Source organism: Stenella coeruleoalba, assembly GCF_951394435.1.
Source record: "Stenella coeruleoalba genome assembly, chromosome: 14".
Classification (NCBI taxonomy): Eukaryota; Metazoa; Chordata; class Mammalia; order Artiodactyla; family Delphinidae; genus Stenella; species Stenella coeruleoalba.
In genome coordinates this window covers 62,015,068-62,029,139 of record NC_137160.1, presented here as the reverse complement: position 1 = coordinate 62,029,139, position 14,072 = coordinate 62,015,068, and the positions used below count along the sequence as shown (strand labels likewise).

Below are 14,072 nucleotides of genomic sequence, written 5' to 3'. Positions count from 1 at the left end.
TCGTGGATGTGTGGGGTGCACATCTGGGGCTCAGGGCGAGCAGAGAGAAGGAACGGGATGCAGGCGTTAGGAGCCGGAAGAGGAGGAGGGAGCAGCACAGGCTCAGGAGGGGCCCTGAGGCAAGGTGAGCCCCGAGAGCTGCTCCAAGGGGGAAGGAGTGGCTGCCAGTGCTAAGGTCAAACTGACACAGACACACAAAAGATGCCCTGGATTTGGCAAAATCAAGCTTTCTAGTGACCTTGATGGGAGCAAGTTCAGGGCCTGGTTGGTGGCAGCAGAAGCGAGGGTGGGAGCACAACCCTGGCAGGAAGGGGCCAGGGAGGAGGGCAGCCGCAGCAAGGCGAGGGGCCGAGGGCACCCTGTCCATGAGTGACGGCACGCATGCTGCGTCCTGACGGAGACGCTTTGGCAAAGAGGAAGAAATGCTGACAAGGGGGTAGGAGGGCCCGAGGAAGCCCTGCCTGAGATGGTAGGAGCAGGTGGGCCCAGGTTCCCAGCGCAAGAGTCACCTGGGATGATCTCTAGATTTTCAACCATGTGTGAGGCAAAGGCAAGAGCCGGAAAGAGCAGGAGCAGGGAGGAGGGGGCAGCAGGGGCTGCGGCAGAGAAGCCTCAGCTGCTGGGGGCGGGGGCAAGCAGGGAGGAGGGCTGCAAGGGCCGCTGGGGAAGCCTGTGCTCAGGGCGTCTAGGGGCCCAAGTTGCGCGGCACTCAGGGGCAGAGACAGGGCCGGGGAGACAGTCAGGTTTAACCAGGGCTGGGATTCTGCCAGACGGGAATGCAGAGGGTGAGGGGCACAAGGCAGTCACGAGTGTTTGTGAGGGGTTACAGGGACAGAGCACAGAAGTCGAGGAGGGATAGGGGAGAAGTGCGTTGTGGGTGGGGCGATGGGCAGGGGAAAGGCCTGGAGGTCTGAATGTGGTCAGGCAACTGCTGACCCCTGGAGTAAGTGAGCTGGGAAGAGCCAGAGGGGGTGATGGGCAGAAGTGACAGGCTTGAAACTGAGTGAAAACACGGTACAGATCCTGGTGCCGATGAGATCCAGGAGGGACCCTGAGGGCAGGAGACTGACCTGCAGTGGAAGACAGCCCGCGAGAGTTGAGGAGCTGGGGGGCCAGGCAAGAGGTGGCCCCAAACCCTATCTAAGTTGTCCGTGTGCAATCCTAGACCCCGAGGCCGCAGGGAGAGTGCCCACAGGACAGAAAGCACTACTCCGGCCCAAGGAAGCTCAGAGGTGCTTCATACACCGCGTCACCATCCCCAGGCCCTGGGTGGTGGGTGTTAATCACAGCTGGGGAGGCTGGGCAAGTTTGGAGCCTGTAGTCGAAGAGTAACTGACAGAGCCAGGCTCCACCCACCTTCCTCTCCTCTTCAGCCACTAACTTAGTAGCAACTCTGGTCAAAGACCTAGTGAGAGTCGGGGAGGGATGGTTCTGATAAGAAAATCTAAGCCTCCTGGAACAGAGAGTTATTAAAGGCCTAAATTCAACACGGTACAATTTTTAAGCATCTGCAAATCCAGCTCATAACTGAAAAGATTTCCAGTGACTAATTGATTTTCTCTTGAAGTAGTGGGAAATCTGCACCTATCACAAACTACAGTTAACTAAGAGCGTTAGATCCAACGTACTAGCAGAAGTCTGAATTACGTAACCTTGTGATACAATACCTGAAGTCTCGCCAGGTTCTGTTGTAGGAAAAGTAACAGTCTTATTCCTTATCTCAACTCTTGTGGAAGGTGGTTTTGTCACTGGTTTTACCAGATGATTAACTGAAGGCTCTGTTTCTGGGGAAAGGATTCTAAATGGGCTGGAGGTCAAACAAGTGAAAAGTTCTTCTTGGGTCAAGTCTTCTCGAATTTGAACCTTCACAATTTTCTGAAATGACCCAAACAAAGGGATAAGATGCAAGTGAAGCTGTTGTTTTTTTTTTAAAAAAAATTCCCATTTTTAAATTATGGTAGAGAAAAGTAATGCCAAACAAATGAAACACTGGTGAATTTAAAGTCCATTCAGATCCCAAAGTAGCTCTTCGACTTTATCCTTTCTCCCAACTCCCCTCTTTTTTCCAAAGCAAAATCTTCAAGTTAATGATGGCTTCCAGGCCCCACTCTCCACTGCTGCCCACCCAGGACACTTGTTCAGCTCACTAGTGGAAAAACTCTGCACTAACTACTCTATTTAATTAAGTCTATTTGGGCTGAAAGGACACCTCAATTCGATTTCTGAAATGTTAAGTGCTATCAGTGAGGATTACAAAACTTAAACTGCAAAAAAAGAGAAATGTTGATCAAAAAAAAGTTTAAAAAATTACCTTCTGTCCATTGTCACAGTGTATATAGATCAAGCCACTCCATGGGAACATTGAATGTTTTGTGGATAAGGAGGAATTAGGACTCACAAGAATTTGTAGGTTGCTCCTTGAAAGAAGAATTGAACACTGAGAACCAAGAATACCCTGTACTGGAACAGCAGTAACCACAAGAGTTACAAACACTGTCCTGTCAGTCACCAACTATTTCCTCACTGCTCAGAAAGAGCAGAGAACAGAGGTAAGCTACCAGGCGCATCTGATTTGGCCTCAACCCCAACCCAGTGGCTGACAAAAAGCTGAGTGGTGTGAACCCAAGAACCTAAGGGCAAAGCTCATATGAAAATGGACCACATCACTGAAATGCCATCTAAACAGCAATTCAAGTTAAACATTTCTGGAGCAAAAGACCAGTAACACAAAGGCTCTGAGCCGCCAATGATAAAGAACGAGCCGTCACGGTCACACAGCGTAACTGGAAGGGAAGAGAGGGTGGGAAAGGGGGTCGGTCAGGTTTTCTGTGCTCACTGTTCTCTTCAAGAGCTATGGGATGTCAAAGACGTAAATGTGGACGATGTAACTGGATTTGTGACTTAAGAGAAACCACCAGTTATAAAGAGAGGTCAGTACCCACGTCCAAAATGGCCAAGATGACCTCCCACTGCTAAAAGCTCAAGGTGCAGGGTGATGGACAAGTCTCTGAATAACCTGTCCAGTCGTCTCCCAGCTTTTCACCCATTAACAGACAAACATTTAATTGACTGCTTTGGTCCTAGGAACCTTTCTCTGGAGTGTCCCCAACCATACCTTAACCCGGTCTTGGTCAAATCAACTCTCCTGAAACGCATATGCCATCATTTTGCAAAAGCAAATAAACTTCATGTTGCTCTTGTGCAAAGTTGCTATTCCCAAATGTGAAGCAACTTTCAGATGTGCGTATTCTGTGCCAACCCAGACACAGTCCCTGAGAAGCTGCAGAGCTGAGGCTATATCCCAATAATTAAGCTGCACAGAGAGGGCAGTTGCTCATCACCATCTGGCCCCCAAAGACTTCTTTTTACCTTAAAATATCCTTTGTAGAAAACGGCAAACTAGATTATGGCTCAGACATATCAGAAGCCAGGAATCTGTGTCTGTAAAATGTCCTTAGAGAAAACCAGCAGAATAAGCTGCTAGACCCAAGGTGACAAAGGCAAGACCACCGGAGCTTTGGAGACCAGTACCCTCATCATGTGCACAGCCACATCCCTGTGCTGTAATTCTGTAGGCAGAGCTACATCAGCAACTCTCCCCCGCCTCACACGTCTCTCCACCCTGTTAGGCTGATACCGTAAACTGGCTGTGGACATGGTCTCCACCCGCTAAGAAGCATGAGTCTTGAACTCACTGTGGTCCCACAGAACCATGCATGGTGCTCTTTACAGAGTCAGCACACTGCAAAATTCTACTGAATAAATTAAAATGGCCTATTATTTGATCCTTAAAAAGTCACCATGCTAAAGCATCTAAATAACACCCAGGGGAAAGGGAGGTCATACTTACTCTGGTGCGATAAACCCATGTTGTGGTGTCACTGTAAGACAGTGTGCTGGCCAGTACAGCTCAAATTTCAGTAACCTAACAGAATTGTTTAAAATCTGGAAACGTCCAGTTTTTGCCATATCACCTATGACAGCAGATAAATAAAATGTTACTTACATTTAGCATTTGTGAAAAAGACGAAGGGTAATAAATAGTAAAAATAAATCCTAAATAAAAACACTACCATACTAACTCATTTTGTTTTCCCAACTGCCCAATTACAGAAATTTCAAATTCCTGGTAAAGCAAGACCTTCATTTACTCTTGGAAACTACAAAGACACTGAACAAAGTTTAGTAGTGAACAAAGAAGAAAAAGGAAATCTGGTAATTGTTACTCCCTGTCTTGGGCACAGACATAGGTACTAGATTTGTTCCTACTCTGGACCAAGGGTATCAACGTTAAGGGTAAAAGAGGCCAAGTGCCAACTGCATTCTCAGTGGGGGATGGGGGCGTGGGGGGCAGGAATCAAGACCCCCGGATGGGCAGCTCTGCCACACAGGAGCTTGGCCTGGGGTCCGAGGCCTCGTGTCAGGATGACACTCTGGCTGGGTCTGTAGCAGGCAGGGGAGGCCTGGGCAAGCCACCAGCCACATCTGCATGGAGCCCAGGTCTGTCCTACGAGAGCCCTGAGGACAGAGCAAGTACAGCCCGGGCCCCAGAGGGACTTTCTGTCCTGTCATTGGGGGCATACTCACAAGAAGGGGCGACTAAAATCAAGTGTTCAGGCTGGACAGCCCACACTTCTTCCGAGGCCGATTTATCTTGAGGTGGGCGAACAGCTTGTGAAAGAAGTGGAGACCCCTGAGGACCTTTCACTGGTAAAACATCCAAAGAAATGTTACCACCATGTGTCCCACAACTGCCAGATTCACTAGAGAGAGAGAGAGAAAAGAAATTTAAAATGATAAAGCAGACTGTGTCACATTTTTATATTAATTATTCATAAATCTGAAACCATAAAAATAAAAGTGCATTATATATTTTTCAGTGAATAAGAATCCTTCACATTGGGGTTTTCTTAAAGAAGTGTATAAAAAGTAAAGTACAGTATAGGTTAAATGTTACTAATCTTTAATTAGAATCTGCAATGATTTGTTTCCTGCCTTGACTTCTGCTGCCATCTGAGGTCTCTTAAAAGATTTACTAGAGGGACTTCCCTGGTGGTCCAGTGGCTAAGACTCCGTGCTCCCAGTGCAGGGGGCCCGGGTTCGATCCCTGGTCAGGGAACTAGATCCCTCATGCCACAACTAAAGATCCGGCGTGCCATAACTAAGACACAGCACAGCCAAATAAATAAATGTTTTTTAAAGAAGATTTACTAGAAAACTACCCAGGGCTTCCCTGGTGGCACAGTCGTTAAGGATCCACTTGCTAATGCAGGGGACACAGGTTCGAGTCCTGGTCTGGGAAGATCCCACATGCCTCGGAGCAACTAAGCCCATGCGCCACAACTAGTGAGCCTGGGCTTTAGAGCCCGTGAGCCACAACTACTGAGCCCACGTGCCACAACTACTGAAGCCCGCGCGCCTAGAGCCTGTGCTCTGCAACAAGAGAAGCCACTGCAAATGAGAAGCCCGCGCACCGCAACAAACAGTAGCCCTTGCTCGCCGCAACTAGAGAGAAGCCCGCGCGCAGCAACAAAGACCCAACACAGCCAAAAAATAAATAAAAAGAATTTCCTTCCTTAAAAAAAAAAACAAAAATAACCTACCCAATATTAAGAATTTAAGAAAAACAACAAAACTCTTCAAGTATCTATAACTGAATAATGATAACTGGCTTTACAACGCTAACACCAAAAAACTTTAAAACAAAATCTTCTTGGCAAAAAACTACAGTTAAGAAATGCTAATAAAGTTTAGGAAGTTTTTTTTTACTAAGTGTTGAAATTGGGTTTTCTAATAAGCCTTAGATTACTAAAAAATTGTAATTCAACTAAATTTTGTAATCACGTGAACACATGACAACTGAAGTTCACTGGTGCGGTGACCAAGTTCACCTACCACACAGCAGGGCTACACCTGGACTCCAGTCAACACTTGGCGGACAGAGAGAAATCCCTCTCTTCACCGCTAATTCACTGCCCTCTGACCACCCCCCTTTGCAATCAGACCTATACCGCCCCAGAGAAACAAAGGGGGCACCAGCCAAACATCAGAAAACAATTTAAAAAACAAAGTTGATTACTGTTTGTTTAGCTTCCTAAGAACAAGTTCCTCACAACTGAAGTAACTGTCAAGGTAATTTTTTTTTTTTTTTTTTTTTTTTTTTTTTTGCGGTATGCGGGCCTCTCACTGTTGTGGCCTCTCCCGTTGCGGAGCACAGGCTCCGGACGCGCAGGCTCAGCGGCCACGGCTCACGGGCCCAGCCGCTCCGTGGCATGTGGGATCCTCCCGGATCAGGGCTCAAACCGGTGTCCCCTGCATTGGCAAGAGGACTCTCAACCACTGCGCCACCAGGGAAGCCCTCAAGGTAATTTTTAATACATGTTAATACTATCTTTAACTATCTTAGAAAAAAAATTAACACGAACAGCATAAGGATTAAAGAAACCAAGTTGGCGTGAGTCAGAGGCACTAGGGTGATGGTGATGGGGGGAGTCAGCCCTCAAGTGGTGCCACTAAGACTTGCTGGTGTGAGCTGGCAACACTGGGCCCAGGGAGACAGACCATGTGAAGACAAGATTGGCTGAAAACAGGGAGACTGAGTAAAACGTAAACATATTGAAAATAATGGGGCCAGGCTTCTCAGTACTGGAGAAAAAAGGTACAATTATGGGAAGGAGGAAAGGAATCCATGTGTTATGTTAGATTAGAATTGGAGGTATCAGTGTAAACTCAAGATTTTAACACATTTATAAACAGAAGTAGATATAAATTGCACATGGATTTGTATATAAACTCATATATTTCCTAGCTCTGTCCACTGAGCGGGCCTAGAAGCAAGGACACCTCAATAGCAATGAGCACGTTGCTGCCCGTGTCCTCGTGTCCAGGCTGGACAGGCAAGTGAAGGACGAGCCTCGACCATCCTGCTGTACCTGTGAATAAGGAGGTGCCCAGAGGTGTTGTGGGCACAGGCAAAGGACCAAGGAGCAGGTCAGGGGACTAAATAATGACAACAAGGATTAATCTTGAATCCACGAGTCGGTCCTAATATATGTGAATAAGAAGAAAAAGGAAATTCCTTCCTCAAAGTAGAAAGATAACTAATAAATGCAGAAAGATGGGATAAGAAAATCACCATTTAGTAACTAAGATAGACATAATATGATTCAGGAAGCAATCCTCACTGGGTACTCAAAGTCTCACGAGAAACAAGATCATTCATTGTCTCCAAGTTGTGTATTATAATATCCCTTCAAGATATTTATTAACTTTACAGCAGAGAAACCTGGCAAACACCACTTAAAGTGATAAAAATACTGCTAGTAACAGGACAAATCAGCACTGTTCACCACTGAGGAAGCTTCACTGAGAAACCAACAGCATCATTCTGCAGGTCCTGAAGCTGTGAACTGAAATCGAGAATATTTTACAAAGTAACTGGCCTGTATTGTATAAAAACATCAAGGTACCTGGTAAGAAAGAGTTAGCAGCTGGCCTGCAGCCTACTTTTCCCTTTTTACCAGAAACGACCAGAGAAAAAAAAGAAAGATGGGTTGGTTAAATCACCTTGTAATCTTGCAAATGCCGGATACCACAGCAAATGCACTGGGGTCCTTAAAACAGGCAGCACCTGGTCTGTCTCACATTGCTTGTGGTAAAGAAATCTGAAACTTACGAATTTATGTGGCACAGCTGTTTGAAAAGCATCACATAAGTTACATAGTTATCAAAGCATAAAATACCTTTCATGATCAAAATAGTCTCTTGTGTGACACAACACACCCACAACTTATGGACCTTGTGTTAAATCTAAGCCAGAGGGGAGTGCTGATGTTACAAAGTAGATCTAGAAAGTACCATGGGCAACCCCAGGTTTCTCTGTGTTTCACCCCAAATTAGTACTGAAGCTTCATTCTGGAAAATACCTTTGATTCTGTGGATCGTACTTGATAAGCAAACCTTGTGTGTTTTCTCTGTTGTGAAAGACTGAGGAACTCTCTTTATTGAAAGAGAGTAAATGGACAAGCCAACCAAACGCACGTGTGATCTCAGATTAGATTCTGGACCAAAGAGGAAGTGGAAAGAGGCAGTTTCTTGTTTGCTGTTTGCCTTAACTACACAGGACACCACCGGGAGACTCCGTGGACCAGATGGTGGTCCTGTATCGCCGCATCAGTGTCCTAACCTTGACGGGCTTGCCGTGCCTATGAGGGGGAGCATCTACAGCCAGTTCAGGGCTACTGGTCATCATGTCTGCAAGTCACCCCTAAATGGTTCAGAAAAACCTGTATATACATGAAAGACCATAAGGCAGATGTGGTAAAACATTACCAACTGCGAAATCTCGGTGCAGATAGCGTATGGGAGTTCTCTATAAAAGTAACTTAATTAATTTATTTGTTTCTGGCTGCGTCGGGTCTTCATTGCTGCACATGGGCTTTTCTCTAGTTGCAGCGAGTGGGGGCTACTCTTCATTGCCGTGCACGGGCTTCTCATTGCAGTGGCTTCTCTTGCTGTGTAGCATGGGCTCTAGGCACGCAAGCTTCAGCAGTTGTGGCACATGGGCTCAGTAGTTGTGGCACGCAGGCTCTAGAGTGCAGGCTCAGTAGTTGTGGCACAGGCTTAGTTGTTCTGCAACACGTGGGAACTTCCCAGACCAGGGATCGAACCCTTGTCCCCTGCATTGGCAGGCGGATTCTTAACCACTGCGCCACCAGGGAAGTCCCTCTGTATTGTTTTTAAACTTTTCTGTAAATTTGGAATTCTTTCAACTTAAAAATAAAGATGAAATAAACAGTTTGAGACAAAAACCCAACAAAGCACAGGTAAAAGATCAGCTCCAGTGTGAATCAAATAATCTTCAACTCAGATAAAAGATGTTTTGTTAGTTTTACCTTTTAGATTCCAAGCTAGGTCTGGAAGAAGGTGGAAGAAACTCTCTGTTAGAAACAGAATCTCTAAATTCTCCAATTACTGAAAGTATAATTTTACGCATGTTTCCATAAAAGAGCTGGATGTCATTGGGCCGCTGGGGAAGGTCATATACTGAAATAGAAAATAATGTTTGAAATACATGAATCTTCACATAATCACACCACCAAGTAACAGAGGCACTCATATATTTACATATTTTCTTGTATCTTCTTAATTGGGGGTAGGTGACATTTGGATTTTTAACACTACGGATTAGCATCAATGACTGGCAGCTCAGGCTCTGGCCCTGGATTTGGATTACAGCCACGCCAACGCTCAGCCTGGGACCTCTGGCAGCTTCCTTCACCAGTCCGAGCCTCAGTCTCCTCACGGGAAGTACGAGTAACAACCTCTCTCAGGGCTGTGGGCACTGTTCTGACCCCCAACATAAACCAACCTGGTCAGTTTCCACAGCTCTCCGAGGCATCATCACCTCCACCCCAAATGAGGGGCCAAAACACAGAGGCTGAGAGCACACACTTCATAAGCGGCAGTCTCATAAAAACTTAAGTAAATCCAGAAACAGGCAGTATTAGTATAACTACATGTATTTAGATTGATCAGACAGTGCTCGAGGTTTATCCAAAGATAAACCTACCTGAATTTATATATACAAGAAATTTTAGAGAACATGCTTGTATTCTACATATAAATTAGATATTAAGAATTAAGTATTTTTAAGATGGAAACTCAGAAAGAACACAGGAAGTGTAAATTAAAATTTATATTAAATACATCTGACTATAAAAGTTTAATTGTGAAATTATTTGCCACAGTAATTATACATTTTACAAAAGTAAGATCGCTATGAATGCTTAATAGTAATACGCTCAAATGTTTTTCAAAATAATCATGTAAAAAGTTCAACCACAACATTCTTATAGGGATCCATTACACCAACCAGCACAAGACCAAGTGGGGCTGCTTCCTCCCCTCACCTGGACAGCATGCACACCACCTCCAGGAGCCCAATACTCCCTGATGTGCAACCTGGCCCCAAGGACCCACCTGAAGCCCCCACTCAACCCCATCACAGGGGGGTCTCAGCAGGTCACCTGAGCGCTTGGTCAGGTTTGTCAACATAACCCTTAACACACCCACTTCCTGAATGTTTGCACATGCAGCTCCCTCTGCCTGAATACCCTCCCCCACCCTGGTCCACACCTTCTCCTCCTTGTCAACCCCCTCCCCGCTTTCTCAGCAGAGTGCCACTTCTCCGCGGCCCCCAGGTCCTTAAGGACAGTTCTGTCACAGCACTTTCATGCTATACTTCGATCACCTGTCTCCTCCTTGGCCTGTAAGCCCCTAGAGGCAAGGGCGGCACCTTCTTCCCCTGTGACTCGTGCCCTGCACTCCCCACCAAGTCCACTCAGCCATAGAGTCGTGAAGCTGCGAGGGCTGCACACTCATGCTGCCTAGTTCTCATTAGACTTCACTGCTGCTGCTACGTGTCTGGGTCCATCTCCATGGCACAGTTCAGGTTAACTCTTTCACGTGGATCCTTCCTCTGAGGAAGGGATATGGAAGGTGAAGCTCGGAGGAGCTGAGGTAGCAGAGATGGGCTATGAACTGAGGTTCAGCTCCAAATCCAACGTTCTTTCCAACCATTTCAAATCTTTTCATTATTTTTAACTAACCCACCCTTGAAGCAGATGATCTAGACTCCCAATTTGCTGAAAAGATCATAAACTATTCTATATCACCTCTACATAGGCATAAATATCTTTTTCCTTTATCATTTCCCACTTCAGGAGTGTGTATTTTATCATTAAAAAACTAGAAAATAAAAATGGGGGGAAAAGATACTACCACCTGAAATTCTACCACCAGAATATAACCACTGTTAATATTTTGGTGTGTATACTCCTGCAATTTTACCTAGGTAACTATAAATAAGACATTAAATTATTTTTACCAAATGAGCTGGTGGGGAGTGCAGGGCATGAGTCACAGGGGTAGAAGGTGCAGCCCTTGCCTCTAGGGGCTCACAGGCCAAGGGGGAGACAGGTGATCTTATATGCAAAATTTTAAAATAATTCTTTTCTTAATAAATTGAGGAGCTTTCCATGTCACTTGATATAGAATCATATTGTCTGAATGCCTTGAAGATATTCTATTGCATAATTAAACGATCCCCTACTCTTGGGCCTTTAGGTTACTTCTAATTTCTTCCTATTATAAACAATACTGTGGTGAGAATCTGTACACATACTTTTACACAATTTGCATGTTTCCATTCTTATATTTTGTATGAGTCATAGATACCATTAAATACCTGAATTGCTCAGCTCAAATAGGGCTAAACATCTAGATTAGAGTCACACTACCACTATCACATCCTCCATAAATTGCACAGCAGTCACAAGAGCAGAGAAATCTCAAAATGAGTGTAAGTTTGCAATCATGAAATCTTAAACGTAATAACTTGAGTTTAATCATAACCGTTCTCCTCCTCTATTCACAAGTCCACCCAAAGACTAGGTGCAATAACATATTAATAACATCTAACATTTACAAGGCAAAGCCCTCTCATCTGATCTTCACAACAACTCTGTGTAGAGAACACAGACATTATTCCTCTCATTTTACAGCTAAGGAAACTGAATTTCAGTGATGTAATCTGTCCAAAGTCATAGAGTAAAGCTGTGACTCAAATTCAGCCTGATACCACATCTAAGCTAACACTCTTCCTCCTCACACACTGGACCCAGAAGATTTAAAATACGTTGAAATTCCTACCTTCAGTTACGAGCAGCTCGTCCTGAAATGCTTCCGCGAAGTCGATGTTCTGCAGCATGCTCTGGGTGGGAAGGACCTGCTTCCTCACCCCTGGTGTGTGCAGCATGGCTCTGCCAGTAGAGATTTTATTCAGAAGTCGTTTATACATACAAAATAACCTTAATTAGATTTTATTCATGCATCTGGAAAATCCCACTAACATGATACATTACTTCATAGGTATTATGTCCTAAATCCCAATATAAGTAATTGAAAAAAAAAAACCCTTGTTTTGGAAATTCCCTTAAAAGTTATACATGGTAGTACAATCATCAGTTTCAGTTAAACACATCAAATCAACCACTTCCTAACAGAAGAGTAGAAAAAAGATAAAATTAGATTCTTTTCGGGTCATACATTTTCATTATTTGTGAAAATTTGGTCAGTTAGAAATTTGTCTCAGAAAAAATAAGCCAAGAAAATGATACAAATAAAACATCAGAAGGGAATATTTAAATTACCATGTAATTCTGTTACTTTGACCTCTTCTAGAGAATTTTGAGGTGAGAGAACTAAAAAGTAAATTTCTCTATAAAACACAGATGTTCACAAACGAAAGAAATCTCATTACTATAAATTAATGGCAAAGAGGAGTTATAAAGGAGTACGCTGATTTCTATATCCCAGTAGAAAGAAAGGAAAAAAACCAAAAAACTTGTGATCTAATTTCTCTAAATGCCAGTTTCTATTTCTAAAATACTCAACTGAGAGAAAAAACCACATTCAAAGTTGAGCTCTTCACTTCAGGTCTGTGCTATCATCATGTAGCAACTCATCACTAAACTCTTCTTAAATATTCTAACAGTCTTTCACAGATTAAAAATAAAACAGTTTCCTGAACTGTGTATCAGAATAAAACACAGCAGAGCACAAAGGACTGGAAGAAGGAAAGACTGGCCAACGCACACGCCCGCCCTCCCGGGAGGCAATGACTTCCTGCGAACCATGAACTGGCAGGAGCTTCACTTACCTCATACTCAGCTTTAGGCTAGGAAACAAGATTTTGTGACACAAGAACTCTGAATTCAACACACAGAATGTCTAAATCACACCTAGACCTAAATATAAAGTTGACAACATTCCAGCATATTAAACTACATTTAGATCAGATATACCAAATTTTTTACAAGTACAAGCTTAAGTAGCTAGAGTTAGACACCCTACACACGTCTAAAATATGGCTTGATCCTCTGAAATGATTCTCAACACTCCCAGAAATGTTCCAAGTCAGGTGCGTTTACACAATATACTCTTTTCAGTAGTTCTTAAATCTTTTCTGAAACTGATCTGCCATCATTACAAAGACCGTCCTACGATGAAGTCCAAGGTCCTCTCTGAGCAAAGGAGCAGAGGCCCCTATATACGTCCAGAAAAGGATACTGCAAGGAAACCTGCAGACGAGTTTCCTACAGGTATTTCTACCTGTATTTCTCCTACAGGTAGCTTATCGGTCACACAAATTTTACCAAGATTTTTCATCTGCCAGTTCACTAAAAGTAGTGAAACATCTTCTATAAATTCCAAATCCCAAACCACTGTCACAGCCTCTTTATTTCCACTGAATGGTCCCCACCATCATGTAAGGTAAGTGACCCACCTTCGGTACTGCTGTCTTGAAATTTCATCTCCACCAAAAAAGTATATAGTTGACAGTTCTGTGGTGTTTTTACAATTGTTTTCTCTGTCTGATGGATTATATATTATAGTAACATCCTGATGCCAAGAAAAAAATCAGGAGTGAATATTAAATATTTCTGAGTAAGTCATTTCACTCTGAATAAACTGTCACAGGAGCACAAACAGTCACTATAGACAAAGATGCACATGAAGAGTATTTCCAAGATCAGATAAGTCCTTCCACTTCTACGTTCCTTTCAAATATGATTTTAGCTCTCCACCATAAAATACATAATTATTACTTTAACCTAAAAATAAGCTCATATTTTTAGTGCAGAGACTTTCATACTTACTTCTTGTGTTCTTTCCTTGAGCACAAATTTGTCTGGAAAAATCCTTAATACTCGAGGATTCAGCAAAACTTTTTTCTGAGAATCCTTAAAACCTACAGCTTTAACAAAAGCTGCTCGAGAGCCAGTGTTACGAACAGAAAAAACAATTCTACTTTCTTTGCCAGGCACTAAGTCATTCACTGTTACCAGGTAACTGTCAGATAACTTTTTAACATCTTCCAAAATCAGGTTACTTGTGCCTCCATATCCAGACAAAGGTATCTAAAAATACAGAACACATACATCCAAAATTATTTTTATGTAAGCAGAAAATAGATTAAATTACGGACAGAGAAGACAATAAAAACAGAT

The 14,072-nt window shown here is 43.6% G+C and overlaps 1 protein-coding gene across 1 annotated transcript in view; it reads right to left on the bottom strand.

Annotated features, from left to right (window-relative positions):
* Positions 1-14,072, bottom strand: part of CEP192 (centrosomal protein 192) — a gene marked incomplete at its 5' end in the record, with an annotated part of 58,077 nt that overhangs the window by 18,458 nt on the left and 25,547 nt on the right. Inside the window, 8 exons of the mRNA XM_079943041.1 lie at positions 1,668-1,875; positions 2,312-2,417; positions 3,851-3,974; positions 4,588-4,763; positions 8,895-9,045; positions 11,713-11,822; positions 13,349-13,464; positions 13,722-13,982. Coding sequence (XP_079799167.1) covers positions 1,668-1,875; positions 2,312-2,417; positions 3,851-3,974; positions 4,588-4,763; positions 8,895-9,045; positions 11,713-11,822; positions 13,349-13,464; positions 13,722-13,982 — 1,252 coding nt within the window. The remainder of the gene's footprint in view (positions 1-1,667; positions 1,876-2,311; positions 2,418-3,850; positions 3,975-4,587; positions 4,764-8,894; positions 9,046-11,712; positions 11,823-13,348; positions 13,465-13,721; positions 13,983-14,072) is intronic.